This window comes from Orcinus orca, chromosome 1 (assembly GCF_937001465.1).
Source record: "Orcinus orca chromosome 1, mOrcOrc1.1, whole genome shotgun sequence".
Classification (NCBI taxonomy): Eukaryota; Metazoa; Chordata; class Mammalia; order Artiodactyla; family Delphinidae; genus Orcinus; species Orcinus orca.
The window spans coordinates 47648706-47670767 of record NC_064559.1 but is presented as its reverse complement, the minus strand read 5'-3'; the positions used below and the strand labels follow the sequence as shown (position 1 = coordinate 47670767).

The following is a 22062-nucleotide window of genomic DNA, read 5'->3' as shown; positions in this document are numbered from 1 at the left end:
AAGCTTCAGTAAAAAGGGGAGGTGAGACCTAGCCAAGCTATCCATCAAGTGTGAGGGGAGAAGAAAGGCATTTTCAGACGTGCAAGGTCATATTTACTTGCCATCACACTTCCTCAGACAGTGACTGGATGATGTGGAAGAAGAAGGAGAAGAAAGAGGGGCAGGGGGAAGATTACAAAAAAACCAAAAAACAAAAAACAGGGAATATGCAGGACATAGTGAACAGGAGAGTCAATACAGAAGAGAAGAGGAGGGAGTTGCAGCTCCGCAGCTGTGGCACCTCTCACGTTAGAGAACAACAGGAGGCTCCGGGACAGACATCTTTACACACACACACAAAGAACATCTGCTGAATCTGACCATTCTAAGAGGAGTTTTAGACAGTCAGGGATTAGTTTTGGATGGCGTTAGTAATAATAAAACTAAGCAAATATAAAAGGCAATTGTTAGGTCAGACATGAAAGGAAAAGTAGCCATAGTCCATAAATGGAATTAGGTTCACATGATTATAAGAGCAAAAACACTGACCATGGCTCTTTCTTAAAGTACCACGTAACTACATCAAGAGGACAGGGTGATGGGAAGAATGCGTTTGGTGAACGTGGCAGAGGGAGGGGAGAGGACTAACTCCTCCTCTTCACTAGTGAGTCAATAGGTATTTGCCTAAAGCAAAACCAGAAAATCAAGAAGCAGTATTATAAACATGCTACTTAGAAACATGGATGTGACTATTACACTTGTACCATCATCTAGAAGAGTTAAAAGTGCTTGTCTTCTAAAAGAAGGAAATGGTACAGGGAGGTGACACCCAGGGGACTTCTGATTTTATAATAAACTGTGGGGGACTATTCGAATTGATTCAACTATCTACCTGGATAATTGGATAAAAAGATAAAAAATTTAAAAGAAAATGTGTTGGTAATTAGATAAAATCTATGAAGGAACTTGGCACTCAGTGAAAGCTACTTCTGGGGCAAACAATTTTCTCTTTGAAAAAGAATGGTGAAGGATACTATACCTTGAAGGCCTGTACTTCTTTTATGAAGATAGCAAACATTTTCTTGCACTCACTTAGTACCCTAACATTGCAAGATTGATCTACCTACCTTTATCCTTGGTGATGGAAGCTCAGAGTTTGAGAAGCTGTGATTTGCCCAAGGTCACACCTCTGTTGCTAAAGAGCCATTAGTGCCAAACGTCTGCCCCTAAAGAGCCAACGTCAAGTATCTCTCTACCCACCCAGGATTTGGAAACCGAGTCTCAAAACCAGTAAACACTCTGGATTGCCATCCCCGTGCATGGCAGGCACTTTCAAGCACTCCCCATGATGTGCAGGAGGAAGCTCTGCCTGCCCGTCACCCACATCTCTTCCTCTTTTGACTCACGGCAGACATGTGGAGGATGACTGGCTGGTGCCAGAGATGGTTACTGTGGCCGTGACACACAGCCCAGATCTTTGGCCACAACGGGAGGTGAACTCCCAACCCTGGCTTCATTAGAGCCACGGAGACTTGCCCATGACCCCTGTGCTCTCTTCTTGGGCTGGATGGGCAGCCACGCCCCAGCACTCCAGCACCCTTGGATTGCCCCTGTCACTCCTCACCCACATGTGGCAATGCCTGGAGTTGGAGGTGAAAGATTAAGGGTCGAGGTTTGTGGTTAGATGGTCCTGCCTGGGACATGTGGACCCTCTATTTCCTTCTGGACATTTAAAAAAGGATACTCCATGGGACTTCCCTGGTGGTGCCGTGGTTAAGAATCCTGCCAATGCAGGAGACACAGGTTCGAGCCCTGCTCTGGGAAGATCCCACGTGCTTCAGATCAACTAAGCCCAGGCGCCACAACCACTGAGCCTGCGCTCTACAGCCTGCGAGCCACAACTACTGAGCCCGTGCACCCCAACTACTGAAGCCCGCACGCCTAAAGCCCATGCTCTGCGACAAGAGAAGCCACCGCAGTAAGAAGTCTGCGCACCACAATGAAGAGTAGCCCCCGCTCGCCACAACTAGAGAAAGCCCGCGTGCAGCAACAAAGATGCAACACACCAAAAAAAAAAAAAAAAAAAAAAATGATACTCCAATGGATGATCCATAGCTAGGGAGCTTTATAAGAGTGAGAACAAAAGAATATAAATCATCTTTCATCAAGACTCTTTCAAGAGAGAAGGGAAGTGCCTTGCTTTGAACCTAAGAGGGAAAGAGCTTAGAAACACTCCATGGGCTGCACAGAACTCCAGGCTCATTCAAGTCTCTTCTAAAAATGCTTCAAGCTGAGTAAAAGTGCTATTTTAGAGCCACACGACTGTCAGGAAAGCTCTTTCATTCCCCCAAATGACAGTCATTCTTTCCTATCTTGACTCCTGCCCTATTCACAGTTTGTACCACTGATCTGACCCCTCAGCTTTCACTGCTTCATAACTATTATTTGTTTCCACATGTAAAGATCTTATCTCCCCCACTGTCACAGAGCCTAACACAATGCTAGGCACAGCAGGAAAGCCTACAGGACTGACCCTCTCTCCTTTCTTTTCTGCCTCTCTCCTCCCAGCAGAATCATCAAACAGCTCTGGGCCTTTGCACCTGCTTTCAATGTCCTGGGTAGGCCTACGGGAATCCGACCAATAAAGAATGAAGTCAAAGTGAACAGGCCAAGCAAGGGGCATAGCTGAAAAATTCCTATCTAGCTCATGTCATTCTTCCAGCCCCAAATCCAATTCTTGGTTTTAAAAACTATACCATAATAATTTAGTGACTGGGTCACAATAATGCCTTGTGCAATGTCTATCAAGGAGGCCTTTGTTAGGCAAAGATCATTATCGTAATTGTTAATAGCTCAATTTCTTGGAGCATCTTTACTTCAAGCTCTTAAGCAAAAGGACTGGCACAAGTTGAAGGACTGGGAAGGCCCTGAGTCTGCTTCCCATCCTGGAGAAATCAGAGCCAATCACAGACCAAGTGGAAAGAAGCAGTTACCATTACCGCTGACACAAGGACCTTCATGAAAACTTCCAATCCAAATGACTATGAGAACCTTGCTTTTGCCCTGACACAGACCTAAAACATGTCTACACCTGGCCAAAGGGCCTAAATGGTTCTAGCTGCCAAGGGAAATAATAATCAGCTTTCCACATTTCCACCAAATATTCTCATTCCTACCAAATCTACAACTGATAAGTGGGATACCTAAGGCTTCTAGGATGGCCTGATGTGTGTGTTGTAGCTTGAATTTTATTAATATTCGCAGCTGCCAGCAACCTGCCTCAACTGCCTGGGGTCTGTGCATGATCTCATCCACCCTGACTATACAGCCACATGAATTTATACACCATCTGCCCGGTTTCTAAACTCACTTTTGCTAGTGGTTAAGTGGCACATTTCTGGCTCATTGATAATGGGACCTGGCCTCTGTCAGGAAGGTCTGAATGATCCTGAGAAGAAAGCCTTGCTTTAGGAATGTTGTGTATCTTCATGTTGAACCACTTTAGTGAATTATATCCTCCCTGACTGCATGTGCAAGTGACACAAGAGTAATAACCTACTTTCCTACTGACTTTTCGTCCTCTAAAAGTCTACAATGGTTCATGAAAGAGTGAAGTCTGGTTTTGCCTTTCCTTCCAGGGGGACTGTGGCAGAGACTGCTGGTTACCTCCCAAAATTTGTTTTCTCCTCCCAGAGAGAGAATTGGGGCTCTAGACTGCATAGAATAAAGACAACATTTTGAGCCTCCCAACATTCTGAGCTAGATGTTGTCCTATGTCCTAAGTCTGGCTAATGGGCTATGCATGGCAGTGATGTGTTCAACTCCTGGATGTGTTCAACTACCCTTAAAGGGGCGGAGAGTGCCCTCCCCTCTATGGTTTTCACTCAACAGCTGAAATGCATCTATACTGATGAGACATGTTGGATCATAGGATTAAGGACAATACCTCATGGAAGGTGGAGAAGCAATAGAGAAGGAGCCTGGGTCTCTGAAAACTTTGTGGAACAGAGCCACTGTACTAGCTCTGATTTTTTTTTTTGAGAAGAAATAAACTTCCATTTTTAAGCCTGGGTCTTCCCCAGTATACTTTGGCCCTCTGTCACAGTTTTCTAATTAAGTAAAGGACTCTTATATTGAACAAAGCAATGCAATAGCACCGTAAAGAACGAATCACAGGCCCACGACAACCACCACCACCTTTTTTTTTTTTAAAAGAGAGTGGATTCTTGGGTAGGGACCAGTCCTGGCTCTTGGTCATTGGTGCTCACAGGGACAGCAACACAGAGGGTGCTGGTATGGTTACTGCAGACAATTAATTGCCTCTAACACTACTTGAATAGGAAGACTAATTCCTTATTAAGAGTGTTTTTTTTAATAAAATGCACAAAACAAAGGAGCTGGTTATTTGCAGTGTTTCCATGGTGGCAGTACAACTGCATACAAACAGTACCTGCTTGCCTGCTGGAGAAGGCAAAGACAATGATGTCATCAAATGTCCAGGTGTAGTCCTGGTGCGGAGGGTAGAACACCAGCTTGTCAGAGGCTTCCTTCCTGAGGTCAATTAGGAATGTGGAGTGGACCATGGGGACTGGAAAGCAGCCCAACCTCTTCCATTCTCTAATCTGAAGATAGTCTGGGGTCCGTTTATAGAAGCCCTGTAAGGAACAAATGGCTGGGTTATGTTCACAGATCTGAGGGCTTCCTCTTTCCCAATCTTCTGTTAGGCTGACTCCTAAGTCATCACGGGTTAAGTACAAGTCCCCAAGCAAAGTCACCTTCTCTCTTCTTATCTTGGCCTAAGAATTTCCAGCTGAGCTCAGGAAATGCTATTTACATATAAAACAATACTAAAAGTGTCCTGTTACCAGAAATAATTTTGGCTTCAGCATATCTCTTGATTTAATAGTTTCATAAAAGTATACTTTGTGTTGACTAATGATTGAATATGACATGAGTTATCAGAGGTGGTAGAGCAGAGCAGTTAAGAACACATGTTCTGGGATCTGGCTGTCTGAGGTTAAATCACACCTCAGCTACTTACTGTCTGTAGGTATTGGTCACGTTCCTCAACCTTGCTGTGCCTATTTCCTCATCTGTAAAATAGGAATGATGGCGCTATCTACTCCATGGGGTTGTCTGTAACAATTAAGGAAGGTAAACCTGAAAAGTGCTTAGAGCAGTACCTAGCACCAAGAAAGCATCAATAAATATTGACTATTATTAAAATGACTACATTACATTGGCTGATATTTTTAACTAAACATGCAGTACTTAAACATATAAATGGGGTCTTTTTTCAATGCAATTACTTATTCACTATCCTGGTGGAGCTGCCACTGCTCCACACTTTTGGGGGGATTCCCCTTTTGAAAGTTCCCTCTGGGCAAGCACACAGGACAACCAATGCCCTTACTTTGTGGTTTTTGAACACACTGGTTTGGAACAACCCAGCTTGTTTTTCCTCCAAACTCAACTGTTCATTCAACAAACATCTACTGAGTGCCTACTGTAATCCAGGCTGTGTTAGATGCTGGAGGCTTAGCAGTAAATTGACAACCCCAGTGTTATTAGCCCTCATGGGGTGCAGAAACCACTGGAGCTTTATACTCCAGTGGCACCAGTTATAACTTGACTATTGCCAAAGCTCAAACCCATTCCAGAGAAGATGAAGATGTGTCTTGACAAAACATACTTAAAAGCATGTGAAGCTTGGAAAGGCATTTCCAAAAACATTTTAGGCAACGGCAGGCTCATGGAATGAGTGTAAAGTTTCACAGGGCCAGCACTCTGAAGGGCACAATACTCAGTAGTTGCAAAAGTTCTCTCATATTCATTAATCAGTCACATTCCCTTACGGTCACACTTTCTGCAGTGGTGTCAGTACCCACACATTAGGCACTGCAGCCTCGTCTCTGACATTCCTTTCAGGGTCTCAACTAGTGTTCTAGCTGAGCTAATGCTCACAATGACCACGTGGTAAGGAAGAAGGATCACAAATTAAGACTTAGAAGATGTGCGTCTTAGAGTCATCTTTACCATCTAGCTGATTGATCTTAGGCCCATGCTTAACCTCTTTGAGCCTAAGTTTCTTCTCCTGAAAAAATGGGGTAAAAGCTGATTTGTCTATCTCGCAGGGTTGTAGAAGGGATCACATGGGATACGGTCTGTGAAGATATTTTGGAAACTGTAACGTATTATATGAAGTATTATTATTCCTACAATTTTATTATAAGCCTTAAACTTAAGGATCACTTAACATCCTTCAACTTATCAATATTCTTCCAAGGGACAAAGGGAAAACTGGTTCTTCAGAGGACCGCCTAAGAACACATGTCAAATACAAGGTTCTAGACTACTTAGGACAATATTGTCAGAATGAGAAGATTGGAAAATTCATAATGATAATGAATCACTGAATAGCCTGGGGGCAGGGAGGAAGGAAGCAGAGAAGGAAAGAAAGAGAGAAAGAGACAATATGCTTCCTGCAGACAGGCAGAGGCAATAGATGTGTCATTTTTTCCACATAAACTGAATGTTGTTGGTAATGATTCTGGTTCATTGACCAGATAAAACTGAGGTCATTTGGTTTTGGATGTGTTTAAAGGCTCTGGAAACCAAGGCCTGCCTCAAGCTTATGAAGTCATCGGCTGTTTCTGTTCCTGCCCTAGCAGAAGTCTCACTGGGGATGATAGAGAGCCAGAAACAGAAACAAATTAGAATTGCCTCTAAATTGCTTAGATTTTACTTTCACTGTGCAGAGTAAGTGAGCTGTTAATATTCAAGCAAGTAAGACAACAGAAACTGGGAGGCTGCGGTTACTAAGATAATCCACTCTTGATGCTGGTGTCAATGTACAACTCATTAAAAACACCCCAGGGTGATTCTGCCATGTGAAGCACAGCAGATTATTAACTGAGAGTGTATGAACTTAAATTTAATATAACAGCTTCTCCCCAAGGAACTGATTGGCTTTTATAAATATGAACTTAATCTGTCCCTAAAAGACATGTGGATAACATGCATTCAAAATCTCTTGGAGTTACGGGAGATAATTGTAACGAAAGAGTACCGCTGCATCCAGCAGCGTGCTAGAGCCAGGAAGTTTGCAAGTCAGTTGACACGTTGGTAGCTTAAAATCTGTAAAATCAAAAATCACGTTAATCCCCACCATTGTAAATAAACCATAGACAGCAAGCTTTGCATATTTGTAATAATTATATCATCAAGTGACTGTACCGCGATTTACTTAACCTTTCCCTCAGCTTAAACAACATTTGCATGGTAGAAGTACTTATACCATGAAAACTGGTAAATGCTACCAATCAAGGGTTTTCCCCCACAGAGAACCAGTCATTATATATTTATCAGCACACCACTGGCCTCATTCTTCATCTAAAACCAAACCAAATATAAAAGAGGGACTGAAAATTTAGCTCTTTGAGCATGAGAACACACTTAACATATAATTTTTCCCTTAAAGAATCTTTATCCTACATTGATATGTACTACATTGATCAGTTTATCTCTCTATTTTATTAACTAAAGAATAAAAACTATAATCAGCCATAAACATTCACTGCAACGGATCTCCAGACTTCGAATATTTTACAATGGAAAAGAGAGATGATGGAAATTTGAAATTTTTTTTAACTCAAATTTTGTAAAAACATCTACCATGGCAGTTCTAATTATTAGATCTCTTTGGAAATATTTTGGCAACATATCAAAGGTCATTAAAATATTTAATACTCTTTGACTCACTAATTCCAGCTCTCAGAAGCTGTCCCAAGGAAATAATATTAAATATGGAAAATTTTATATTAATTATGATGGTCATTATAATAGTTAAAAGTTGCAAATAGGGCTTCCCTGGTGGCGCAGTGGTTGAGAGTCCGCCTGCCGATGCGGGGGACGCGGGTTCGTGGCCCGGTCTGGGAAGATCCCACATGCCGCGGAGCAGCTAGGCCCGTGAGCCATGGCTGCTGAGCCTGCGCGTCCGGAGCCTGTGCTCCGCAACGGGAGAGGCCACAACAGTGAGAGGCCCGTATACCGAAAAAAAAAAAAAAGTTGCAAATAGCTTAAATGTTTTTAAACTAAGAGAAAGGTTAAGTAAATTGCATTATAGCCACTTGATGAAATAGTTAAAAACATGCAAGCTGTCATCTATGATGTTAGAGTGGTAGGGATTAAAATGGTTCTTTAAAAAACGGTTTTCTCTTCCCAGTTTTTTATAGTGTTCTTATGTTAGTTTTGATGAGCAAAAAAAATGTTTAATTTTTTGAAAATCTCTGAATCAGGGAGAAAAAAAGTACAAATTTCAGCAAGCTATGGTGGTGAATTGAAAGCTTCTAATGCTAAGTTCATTAGAATAATTTCTTCATAAGTCATCAATACAGAAGAGCTCATGGGGTTGTGGCATTGGGCCTGGATTTACCACCTTTCCTAAAAATGCTTGCTCCAACAACACAATGACAGGCATGTTTCAAGGGAGAAAATCAGAAAAAGATTGATGGGGCTGTTGACAGGTGGTTTCCTTGTTAAAACTCATAACCTTAATTCATTACCCAAAAGACTTGCCTGAGGTGTGATTCCGCACCAGAAATTAGAGTACAGGCCCCGAGACTCCAGCATGGGGGCCACAACGGTTTTGTTTTCTGCAATCAGTAGATTGAGGGTCTGTGGATTAGTCAGGAAGTTGTCAACATCTATGAACTAGGAAAAGAAAAGGATAACGTCGCATGAAAAGGTGCTTTTCAGTAACGGGTACAAGAGTAACCCAACACTTGGCAAAGGATCATGGAAACTTGCTCATGACAGATGGAACCAGCTATCCATGTTATCCGTGTTTTCCTTATGGAAACCCCTTGCAGCTGGATGGCTTTCATTCAGGCAAAATACATTTAGTCTAACTTCCACATGTTTAGCTCTGCATAAGGCACTGAGCAATGAATTGGTATCATCATTGGGCACATACTCAATGAGGACCTAACCTACACCTTGGTTAGTGGTTTAAGTATAAGCTACTAATGGCTCTCAAGCCCTTAAATAAGGACTTATTCACACTCACTGAGTGCCCACTCTAGGTACAAACGAACACACATATTCAGGTTGTCTATAGTAAAGCCAAAATGGCCCCAAACCGATCCATAAATGCTATCTTAATGTTACAATTAGAATTTTTGTTTAAAGTACATTATAGCAACCCATGCTAACCAATGAAGCTATTTCCCATGCTTACCAGAAATCCATGTTAACACTGATTCATTTACAGGGACAGTATAGCAACAGTTTCTATCATATAAAATAATCACACTGAACTGTATACTTAAAAAAATTAAAATGGTAGATTTTATGTTATGTATATCTCCCCCCGGCAACACACAAAGTAAATAATCAGAAGCTTTCATTCTTTGATAGTCAATCTCTTTACCAAAAATTTTGTGGTTCAGCACTTGTACACTTCAATGACATTTAAACAGCTATACAACGTTAAATATCAGCACAATTTGAAACTTCTATGAAATTATTTGTATTGAAATTATGTGTGTGATAAACTATTGGGCTGATTTTTGTTGTGGTTGAGAGGCTGAGGATGGACACAGGTCAACAGTATTCCCTTTAGGAATCAGAGTCTAGTGACAGAGAACAGACGTCCATAAGTTTAATGAAACAACACTGGCTTTGCTTTACTGGCGTTATTTGTAGTGTTGTACTGGAAAATGTTTGCCAAAAGAATTAAATGGATTTTGGGGGCCACAGAGGAAGAACTTTGTTCCCATAAATTTTGGGGGAGAAAAGCCTGTGTCAATTTTCCAAAGGGAATAGGGACTGTAGCTTCTTGCTGATTAGGGAGCTGTCCTTTCCAACTGAGACAGGTTCCTGGAGGATAAGGATAACATTGATTCTTAATTGTCAAGTCCAGCATTTTTCTGGAGCACTCTCGAAGTTCTGAGGGAAGTAATGGAACCTCTTCACGGAGAGAAATTCTCCACGAGAGTCCAGCATAATTCGGAGCAACCAGGAAGCCAAGCAAGAGATACCATTCTCCAGACACTCGGGAGCAAAAGTGAATAATAGCATTTCAGAACTGTTAATTTGAATCTCTTTTTATGTAATCAATTTCTCATATCCCCAAAACTCTTCTAAAAAGTCAAGACCTTTTATATTGCTGTACCCATAGCATTCTCTATGAACTAAAAAGTATTAGAGTTTCTTATGCCTACTACAATAAAGAGATTGAATAATTCAGGAGCTTATTTGCTTATTCACTAAAAATACCAGGAATGAGTCTGAGATGAAATCCAGGTATCCCGATATTAAGTTCTCCAGATTTTTTCTTGTGCCTTTATTAAAACGTTGAAGAGGAGATGTCTAAAAAAGGGTTGTTTTGATTGTTCCCACAGTCCTACATTATCAACAATTGATTTGGAAACATTCTAGATAACAGTTGTCAAGAAATTAAACGTCTGTTTTTTACCAGAATGTAGTCTGACCATTTTTCCCTCGCAGTTCGAAGGGCTGCCTGTCGTAGTTTCATCACATGGGCAAAACGGGAGCCAGGCCAGTGCTTTGGTCCAATTTCATCAGGATAAGACCTATAGTAATGATAGCAATAATATTAATAATAATAGCTAATAATTATTGAGTGCCTATATATTCCAGGCACTATGTACTAATTCATTTAATCTTCCAGTAGTAACCCTAGGAAGTCGATACTGTTATGGCTATCATTATTCCATTATTACCAATAAGAAACTGGAGCAAGGAGAGATTAAGTAATTTGCTGCTTCCCATACACATGACTCTTTACATGAAATATTTCAGTGGGTTCTCATTAGAACTCACTGAGTCCTTGTGATGTAAGTTCTACCACTCTCCCCATTTCAGAGCTGAGGAAATTGGTTAGAGTGGTTAAATCATTTGCTTAACATTATGCAGTTAATAAGGGGTACTGTCAGAATTTGAATCCAGGCATAACCCCAACGCTCATGTTCCTAGACACAGTCTTATACATTTAGACATCAAATAAATTTGGAAATGTTACAGCATCAAAATATGAGTTTCCCAGGAAAAACAAAGGTTTACCTTACATGGTCAAGTCTGAGTAAACGATTCCACAGAGTCTAACACGTTGATCTGCCCCAGATGGAGTGAGATCATGGAGCGGATGCATAATGCTGGGCTCTCTATCAACATCCACAAAGCAGCCAGGCCAGGACTCGTCCACGGCCATGGAGGCAGGTGGGTTAGCACACCCTCAAGAACCTTTCTGAAAGCTCCCAACTGGTATGGTCATTGATAAAGTCGCAGTAGCCCCGCCCCAAACTGGCCACCACTTCAAGTTCTTAATGCTGCACTGGCAGTACATTTCCCTCAGTGAATGAGAAACCGCAAAAAACAATGAGACCGTAACCATACAATAAAATTAATAAAACTATTTTTGCACAGGAAGTCTCTGGAATGTCTTCCTCAATTACTGTTTCTACAAAAATCAGTGGAATTTCTGTTTTTCTGAATATGTTGCCCCCAAAAACGCCATCTCTGGTATTTCTCACAATGACCTTGGCATACAATATATTTAGTCAAAATCTGGCAATGGAGAAAATTACTAGGATGCAAGAGAGGTACATAGAGTCTTTCTGGGCTACTCTAATTAGGCCAAATTCCATTATAAGGAACTCCAAAAGATTGTTCAAAATTTTTTACAGTGTTCAAACTTGGTTGTTAAATTTTGCTCCATATATGGACCATATACTGAGATTTGAGATATATATGTAGATACGTACATACATACACATAATAAAAATATTATATAAAGAGCGACTAGAAGAACAAAAATTTGTTCTGGAATAGCACTTCTTATTATGATAATACATATTTGGCTTCCAATAAATGACTTATCCTGGGCAAAATTTCAGCAGCTTAATTCATCCTATTTCTACAATTTCTTAAGCTAGAATTGTAGTAGCCTTGGAAACATTTCGAGTAGTAAGTTTAAATATATTTATTCATGTTCTCATTTACTTATTTGTTCATCCAACAAGTATAAATTTAGTGCCCACCAAGAACATAGCACTGAGTGAAATATAAAGTATTTGTATATTTTAGCCCCTGCCAAAGAAATAAAAAAAATACTTAGAAAAAAAATGCATGAATCAGATAGTTAATGTTAGTTAAGTTTATTGTTGTGTCAAAGAAGAAGATATAGGACATAAGCAATACAAGTGTTGAGAGAAGGTACATCTTTGTAACTGGAATGATTAGCAACAGCTTTTGGTAGCAGTTAACTGGTAGCAACATCCAGATGAAGCAGTTTTCTTTTAGGAAATATTGGTGTATACGTAGGGATGCTAAATTTATGAAATCTTTTAAAAATATAAATCAGGTATTTGAACTTCATTCTGTAGGTACTAGAGAGTCACTGAAGTCTTTTTAAATAGAGAAATGACAGCACATCGCTAGTATTTTAGGTAGACTGATTTGACAGTGTGGTATAGAGAATGATTTGAAGATGGAGGCTACTAAGAAATTGCTATGGTACAGACTGGAAATAACGTAAATGTCCATCAGTAGGAGGTTGATTACACAATTATGATACATCCACACAATGATACTCTGCAGTCATAAAAATAATGGAAGACACTCCTTAACTATTGCTTTGGAATGATTACCAAGATATGATGAGTGAAAAAGCAAGGTGTATGTCAGAAGTATACAAACTTTTCACTATGCTCCCTCAAGGATAAAAAGGTTATCCTCAAAGTATAAATAAATATTTAAAAATATATGCTGCTGTGGTAATTTACTTGAGAACTAATGAGAACCTGAACTTGGCCAGTAGCTGCAGGAGTAAAGAGGAAGAGAGACATGAAGATTTGTCAAAGGAAGAAATGGCAGGTCTTTGTAACTTACTAGACACAGAGATGAAAGACAAGGGAAAGTCACATGTGTCCCCAAGATTGGAAGCCTAACACGGCTGGAAGACTGGTTAAGGGGGGAAGGGTGAATAATGAGTTCACAAAATGTTCTCTTGCTACTCACTCAGGTTCATCCATAGGCCTCCACTCCACATAGTGATAGGCTCTCTGGACATTTTTCAACCACTCCCTGAGTATTTCTGTTGTATTATCCACATTGTGATCAGTGGCTGCCCTGCATGAAAGAAAGCACAACACATTTCAGTTATTATGTCATCCAAAGAAAGAGGGGGAAAACCAAAAGACCCCAGATTAACTGAAAGGAGAATGGCCAGTTCTAGACATTGTGTGTATGAAAATGACTCCCTCATGGTCCAAACTAGACAATGAATTTCTGAAGTGAGAGATGTTGCTTTAAACCATCTCTGTGTCATTAGATCCTTAAGCAGGACTTGGCCAATAGAATCAATAAGTGGTTGTACTAAAATAGTATATACATAAAATGAATTAAAGTAGAGTTAGGTAACTAATATTCTTGGAAAGTTTCTTGTTTGTTTGAATTTTTAGTTATCCAAGATGTAAACTCTATCTTTTAACTTACATAACAACAACCCTCAATTTAAGCAATTATTCAGAGTTGCATTTTCATTTCAAGTCCAACAAAAATTTTAGCCAGTGCTGCTTTAATCGTATGCACTAGAGGGGAAGGTTACAATAACAGTTCCCAGTATAAAATTCAAAATCCAAGGTATCTTCACCTATCTATTTTGGATTAACTCTACCATCACTTATACACCATAGAGTACCTTCAAAAGTCTTCAAACAATGTACACAAAACTTGTTTCTGTCCTACCTTGAAAGTTTAATAAATTGATCCACTTCAAAAGGAGCTTAAGTCACTTATTAAAACAAAAGTATTTTCAAATTTTATCACAAAGCAAATGCATGCTGAGTATAAGATATACATCTAAAACAAAGTTATTCAGAACACCTAAAAATGAACCGATATTCCAGTCAATTGGAAAAGAAAGAAGGAAAGCAGGGATTGTAAACTTGACATCAAATAAGGTAGAATTCAGGCCAAAAAATATTAAACATGACAAAGCAAAATTGTAATTCTACTAATAATGCTAAAGGATATAATTCACATCAAAGATATAATAAATGTGAATATTCATGTAACTTCATATAGCACAGGGGTTGGCAAACTTTTCTTTAAGAACCAGATAGTGACTATTTTAGGCTTGCAGACCATACACTCTCTGTTGCAACTACTTAACTCTGTCATTGTAGCAGTAAAGCAGTCATACACAATACATGAATGAATGAGCATTGCTGTACTCCAATAAAGCTTTATTTACAAAAGTAGGCAACTAGTCTGCAGGTTGTAGTTTGTCAACCCCTGATTTAGCAGAAAGTATAGAAACTGCAAGGAAAAACAAGCACCAATAATAAGAGATGTTAATATACCATTTTCAGTTGAAGAAAGTGCAAATGGGAAAAAAGTAAATATATAGAGGATCTACAGAACACAATAATAGAGGTTATACTTTTTTCTCAAGTGCACATGGAACATTCACAAAAACTGACCAACAATTACATTATGAAGAAAGCCTCTATAAATTGGAATAATATAAACAGCATTCTCTGATCACAATGTCATAAAACTAGAAATTAGTAATAAAATAAAACCCCCAAAATTCCATTAAAAACTCTCTATTAAACAACTATTGAGTGAAATAAGAGCTACAAATCACCTTTATAACTTCTAAATATAAATAATGAAAACACTAGATATCAGAGCTGGGGGATACAATTAAAGCAGTGGTCAGAGAAAAATTCAGTTTTTTTATCCTTAAATCAATGAGTTGAACTCCTACTCAAAAAGCTAGAAAAAGAGCAACAACACAAACAAGCATAAAGAAATAAAGACAAAGTCATGAGGTAGAAAACAGAAAAAAAGCAGAACTAATAAACAAAAGAAATGTTACTTTTTTTGAGAACAAAATCAACAAAAGACAATCACTAGTTAATCTAACCAAGACAACACACAAATTACAAATAAGAAATGACAAAGATGAGGGGACTATGACTGATATGGAAGGAATTTTTTAAAAATATCATAAGTGGTCACTTTGTGCAACTCAATGAAAAATAAGTTTAAAAACTAGATATAATAGAAGACTTCCTAGCAAGATGCATGTTAGCAAAACTGACTCCATTAGAGAGACAAAACTTAAACAGAACAATTTTCTTGGAAGAAATAAAGAGAAAAATGAAAACACTGGCCCAGGTGGTTTCATAGGGGAATTCTACCAGATATCTTAATAGATTAGATATTTCCAATGTTATGTAGCTTGTTCTCCAGAGCATTAAAAAAAAAAAAAGGGGGGACTTCCCTGGCAGTCCAATGATTAGGGCTCGGTGCTTTCACTGCTGAGGGGCCTGGGTTCAATCCCTGGTTGGGGAACTAAGATCCCATAAGCCTCATGGCCAAAAAAAAAAAAAAATCCAAGTCCTTTTAATAATGCAAGTACAATATTGATATCTAAACCTAATAAAGATACACACACACAACTACAGGCCAATATTTTTCAATGAATATGCTGCAAAAATCCTAAAGTATTAGCAAAGAGAATCCAATATCCTATTAAGAAAATATTATATATCATAGCCTAAGATTGTGCAATATAAAGGAAATTCATTAATATAATTCACTATATTAATAGACCTGAAGAAAAATCATATGATTATCTCTGTAAATGCTAAACAGGTCTTTAACAAAATTCAACACCTATTCTTGGTTTTTTAAAACCACACTGAATAAAATTAAAATAGGAAGGGAGGGAGGGAGGGAGGGCAGGCAAACAGGAAAGAAAGAGTCATGGGAAGATAGAGGTGTCTGAGACTCTTAAAAGGCTTATACTTCATTGGCAATTCAGCAGTTCCTCCTGGGAGGGAAAGCTATTGGCATTATCAGCAGCAGTGGTTCCCTGAGAGCCTTGATAAGAGCAAATGAAGAGATGTGAACAGTGGTCATGTCCTCCATTTATGTCAATTTCAGTAAATAGGATTTTGTTAAACCCAATCTATAATGGTTTTTGTTTTTCCTACTTGAGCTTTTGGTGGTCACTGCTGCTCCAAAAGTAAAAAATGAAATCTTTAAGAGAGAGAATATTTAGGAATGTTCAAGAGAAAAAACATTGTTAAGCAAAGCATGGTGAAAATGTAGGGAATAAATTTCTATAAAACACCAAGTAACGTGAAGGTATGCACTTAAGTCACAAGGTATAGAAAAATGAAGGATAGAGGTCTATGACTAATATCTGAAAATCTTATTTCATAAAATGGATATTTGAACGAAAACTATCCTTCTTTAAAACATTATTCAAAAAACAGAAGATCAAGAGGTGATCCCGATGGCCACTTGATCTACTTTCAAGTCTTTTCTGGAAATCAGATTAGAATCAGCTCCTTTCTTCAAAACAAGGTCTAGGAGGGAGAGAGACCCACAGGCCCACCCAGACATTCCATTATCTGGAGGGAAGAGAGGTGATGTGTGTAGCTGACGGTATTGGGGGATACCAGGTAAGTACGTTGGGACAGAGATGGGGGTGTACAAGGAGGTGAGAAAGTGGGCCAGGAAGCAATGTGGGAGAGAGACATGGGCTCCATCCAGTTTGCAACTGTGCCGAGAAGTGTAGCATGTCAGCAAAAATCACATCCACTCTCACACACTGCCACAAGCCACTAATGTCCAGCATGATGGCCAGCATCATAGCCAGGAAGGGCACTAGAATTGTCAAACCACTCATCTCACAGTATGAAGCATGTGTAGAGCAATTCCTGAAACTGGGAATCCACTCCAATGCACATTATTCTTCACTCAAAGTACTATGAGTAAGAGTATGTTAAAACAAAAAAATCTTGACGATAGTGTTAGCCAAAAGTTTTAGGAATTCTAAATTATTCCCAAATTACTTATAAATAGTGTAGGAAAATTTAGATAGCATCTACTTCTTTCCTTGACTGTTGTTTCTTCATTACACAGGATTTATATTCTCTTTGTCCTCCATACACGTTGATGCATTTCCTCCTAATCATTTTAACAAAGTTAAATTTAACAAAGGTCTCATTGTATGAAATTTACTTTCCTGGAGTACAGACTAAACAACTCCAAACTCTGCCTAAGTATCCACTACTGACAAACATCCAGAGAAATTAGCTGCTTGGTGTATGCAAAGATAGATGTCTCTAATTAAAAGTAGAGGCAGAGATTTTAAATACTGTCATGATGGAGTTAAAAAATTTCCTGTACAGATACTTCCCCAAATTGTTAAGATTCTCTTTGTTCTCAGGCTTCTGAGGAAATGAGCAAATCCTCCAGCTGTGGTCACAGGTTCATCCACTCTGGTCTTTTATGAGCAGGGCCAGTCTCCTGCACTGTCCCAGAGAACACCAGCCCACTGAGGAAGGCTTACATTCCCCCCTCAAGACCAACTGCCCTGCCTCTCCACTCCCCTGGCAAAGGCAAATAAACAGAAATCCAGGCAGATAATTCTAACTGCTGCCTTTTAATCCCTCTTATGAAAGTGTGTTTCCATTTGAATATGTAATCATGAAAACATGCAGGCGCTTGTCTCTTCAGAGGGTTGGAGAAAGAGATATAGAAAAGGCCCAGATGCAAGCTCCCTGGAGGAAACATGAGGCTTTAGTTAAAGGTTCTATTTTCAGAGTCCTGTAGAAAATGTAACAGTGCAGTGCCTGACCTGCTGTGAGGCTCCACAAGCAACAGGACACAAAGACATGATACTATACATAGAGAATCCTAAAGATGCCACCAGAAAACTACTAGAGCAAATCAATGAATTTGGTAAAGTAGCAGGATACAAAATTAATGCACAGAAATCTCTTGCATTCCTATATATTAATGATGAAAAACCTGAAAGAAAAATTAAGGAAACACTCCCATCTACCATTGCAACAAAAAGAATAAAATACCTAGGAATAAACCTACCTAAGGAGACAAAAGACCTGTATGCAGAAAACTATAAGACACTGATGAAAGAAATTAAAGATGATACAAACAGTTGGAGAGATATCCCATGCTCTTGGATTGGAAGAATCAACACTGTGAAAATGACTCAACTACCCAAAGCAATCTACAGATTCAATGCAATCCCTATCAAACTACCAAAGGCATTTTTCACAGAACTTGAACAAAATATTTCACAATTTGTATGGAAACACAAAAGACCCCAAATGGTCAAAGCAATCTTGAGAAAGAAAAACGGAGCTGGAGGAATCAGGCTCCCTGACTTCAGAGTATACTACAAAGCTACAGTAATCAAGACAGTATGGTACTGGCACAAAAACAGAAAGATAGATAAATGGAACAGGATAGAAAGCTCAGAGATAAACCCATGCACATGTGGTCACCTTATTTTTGATAAAGGAGGCAAGACTATACAATGGAGAAAAGACAGCCTCTTCAATAAGCGGTGCTGGGAAAACTGGACAGCCACATGTAAAAGAATGAAATTAGAATACTCCCTAACACCATACACAAAAATAAACTCAAAATGGATTAAAGACTTAAATATAAGGCCAGACACTATCAAACTCTTAGAGGAAAACATAGGAAGAACACTCTATGACATAAATCACAGCAAGATCCTTTTTGACCCACCTCCTAGAGAAATGGAAATAAAAACAAAAATAAATAAATGGGACCTAATGAAACTTAAAAGCTTTTGCACAGCAAAGGAAACAATAAACAAGATGAAAAGACAACCCTCAGAATGGGAGAATATATTTGCAAACGAAGCAACTGACAAAGGATTAATCTCCAAAATTTACAAGCAGCTCATGCAGCTCAATATCAAAAAAACAAACAACCCCATCCAAAAATGGGCAGAAGACCTAAACAGACATTTCGCCAAAGAAGATATACAGATTGCCAACAAACACATGAAAGGATGCTCAACATCACTAATCATTAGAGAATGCAAGTAAAAACTACAATAAGGTATCACCTCACACCGATCAGAATGGCCATCATCAAAAAATCTACAAACAATAAATGCTGGAGAGGGTGTGGAGAAAAGGGAACCCTCTTGCACTGTTGGTTGGAATGTAAATTGATACAGCCACTATGGAGAACAGTATGGAGGTTCCTTAATAAACTAAAAATAGAACTACCACATGACCCAGGAAATCCCGCTACTGGGCATATACCTTGAGAAAACCATAATTCAAAAAGAGTCATACCACAATGTTCACTGCAGCACTATTTACAATAGCCAAGACATGGCAGCAACCTAAATGCCTATCAACAGATGAATGGATAAAGTAGATGTGGCACATATATACAATGGAATATCACTCAGCCATAAAAAGAAATGAAATTGAGTTATTTGTAGTGAGGTGGATGGACCTAGAGTCTGTCATACAGAGTGAAGTAAGTCAGAAATAGAAAAACAAATACCATACGCTAACACATATATATGCAATCTAAAAAAAAAAAAAAAAGGTCATGAAGAACCTAGGGGCAGGATGGGAATAAAGACACAGACCTACTAGAGAATGGACTTGAGGACACGGGGAGGGGGAAGGGGAAGCTGTGACAAAGTGAGAGAGTGGCATGGACATATATACACTACCAAATGTAAAATAGATAGCTAGTGGGAAGCAGCCACATAGCACAGGGAGATCAGCTCGGTGCTTTGTGACCACCTAGAGGGGTGGGATAGGGAGGGTGGGAGGGAGGGAGACGCAAGAGGGAAGAGATATGGGGATATATGTATATGTATAGCTGTTTCACTTGGCTATAAAGCAGAAACTAACCATTGTGAGGCAATTATACTCCAATAAAGATGTTTAAAAAAATAAAATAAAATCTTTGTGGCTAAGATGGATTTTTCCATCAAGCTAGGACGCTGAGGACACAGCAGGTGTGAACCCCTTCAGGAGAAGCCGAGGGCTCTCTCCCAAACTGACAGCTCCCTCCACTCCCGTGGAAAATGAGTCTGCCATCCTTCTCCCAATCAGATCAGGAAAGGCACCCAGAGAGGTAACGGACATTGCTAAAGGATTCCTTGAAGGAAACAAATGAAGTGAAGATACATCTGGAGAGGTGATTTACAAGTGATTTACAGTGATTAGTGATTTCACTAATCAAACTGGAAAACCAGTGTTTGTGAAAGCACAAGCAAGCACTGGCCAGAGGACCAGGCTCCTGGGAGGCTAAGCCTGTTCAATCTTTGCTTCAATTGTCCCAACCAGAGTAGAATCATCACATTAAATCTCTGGCTCCGGCTGACATAGTAAGGAGAGCTCAGATCTTGAGCTGTGCCAATCATCACATAATTAATTTTCTTTGAAGGCCCCATCGGGACAGCGACTTTGCTTTATCTCTAAGGAGCACCAGGACCTGCCAGACACTAAGAGGTCTCCCTCCTCCACCTTCAGGAGAGCTGTGGCCCTGATACGGCTGTGAGGCTCATGGTTGGTCCCCTCTTTGTCCAATAGTCTTTGCTGGCTTTCTTTGGAGCTAGTACCTGAAATGGAAGAGGTGGCAGATACAGGTGCAACATCCACATGGCCTTAGGGGGGAGGCTAGGCCACTTCTTACCATAAAGCTGCACATCTGCTTTCTCTCTGATTTTGCTTCTAGTTCCTCTTGCCTCTTCCTCTTCCCTAGCTGTGCAAGGCAGCAAAGGCCCATGAGTCTCCGATTCAAAGTCACATTAGGACAGGGGTAAACACATACTGCAAATACAATCAACAGCATGTACAGGCATCTCCTTGGCTCATGAAGTTCTCAGGCCAGCAGGTGCATTGTCACTGTTACAGGGGAAAGCAAGAGACCCTGGAGCAGACCAGTAGATAAACATGTTTGCAGGATGACAGAGCTTTCCTACTTGGCTGTGGCCAAAAATAAAATAGAGGTTTCTTTGGCAACGTCTAAACACACTGACATTTCTCCCTGTTTTAGAAGGTCAGTTTTCATTCCTCAGTCTTGGCTCCTAAAGTAATAGCCAATTTGAAATAATTACAACTGACTCATTTCCTTTTACAAGAACTACTGAGGTTGTGAGGGCTAAACTCACACTGGTAAGTGTGGGGCCACTGGAGCCATATTAAAGATGCAGGCTGGTGCCTTGGGAGTCAAGATGGCGGACTAGGAGGACACAGAATTCGTGTCTTCTCACAACTAGGGCACCTACCAGACACCGGTGGGGGACCCCCAGCGACCGGGTAGGATGTGGGATGTGGGGGGAGTGAAGGGGGAGGAGAAGTGGAGGCGGGATGGGACTGGCGCCCCTGAGGGGTGGCTGGGGGAGGGGAAGGGATCTCACGCCCGAAGGGGGAAATTGGGGAACCACCGGGAGGGAAGAGGATCAAAAGGGAGCGTGGCCAGGTTTCCCCTGCCCACTTGGGCCCCCAGGAACCTGCTGAGATCCCAGGCCCGATCCTCTGCCCACCTAGGTCCTCTCCAGCCATGCGGGTCCTGAGGGAGTGGGAGGGAGGGAAGGGGGAGCAAAAGTAAAGGCCGGACCTCAGGACCCACACCCCTGAGGGATGGCTGGGGGAGGGGAGGAGTTCCTACACCCAGCAGGACCCACCCACGGTTAGGGGTCCAAAGGGGATGGGGGAGACCCTGGGGGAGACAGTGGGGAGGGCTGCGAAGAAACAGAAGGGAATGCGGTCAGCTCTTTCCCTGTCCACTTTGGCACTGGGGAGCCTGTTGGGCTCCCAGGCCTAATCCTCTGCCCTTGGAGGCTCCCTCCTGCCGCACAGAGCCCGAGCCCCACCCCTACACCCCCACCCAGGGCCCTACCTCTACACTCGGAGACCCCCTCCAATGAGTTGGGCCTAAGCCCCACCACACACCCTCACTCAGGACCCTAACTCCCAACTCCAGAACTCCACACTCCAGAGGCCCTCCTTTCCACCTGCTGCCTCTCGCCTTCTGCCCATGTGCTAAGCAGAGGCCCCACCCCAGGCTTGAACGTCGCCCCGCCTAGACCACGTCGCAGGCTCAAATGTCACCCCCGACCCGCCTAGGTCCTGCCCCACCCTAAGCCCCTCCCCTGCCTAGTTTCCAACCCTACCTAAACTCCATCCCCATAGCCAAGTCTTTTTTTTTTTTCTTTTTTCCTTT

General features: G+C 40.6%; 1 protein-coding gene across 8 annotated transcripts in view; it reads right to left on the bottom strand.

Annotated features, from left to right (window-relative positions):
* COLGALT2 (collagen beta(1-O)galactosyltransferase 2) overlaps positions 1-22062 on the bottom strand; it is a 147417-nt gene that overhangs the window by 66401 nt on the left and 58954 nt on the right. For all 8 annotated transcript variants that reach the window (XM_049701920.1, XM_049701962.1, XM_049701936.1 and 5 more), the window contains exons 2-5: positions 13021-13131; positions 10457-10574; positions 8557-8691; positions 4430-4634 (exon numbers count right to left, since the gene is read on the bottom strand). In XM_049701920.1, the coding sequence (XP_049557877.1) occupies positions 4430-4634; positions 8557-8691; positions 10457-10574; positions 13021-13131 (569 nt within the window). The remainder of the gene's footprint in view (positions 1-4429; positions 4635-8556; positions 8692-10456; positions 10575-13020; positions 13132-22062) is intronic.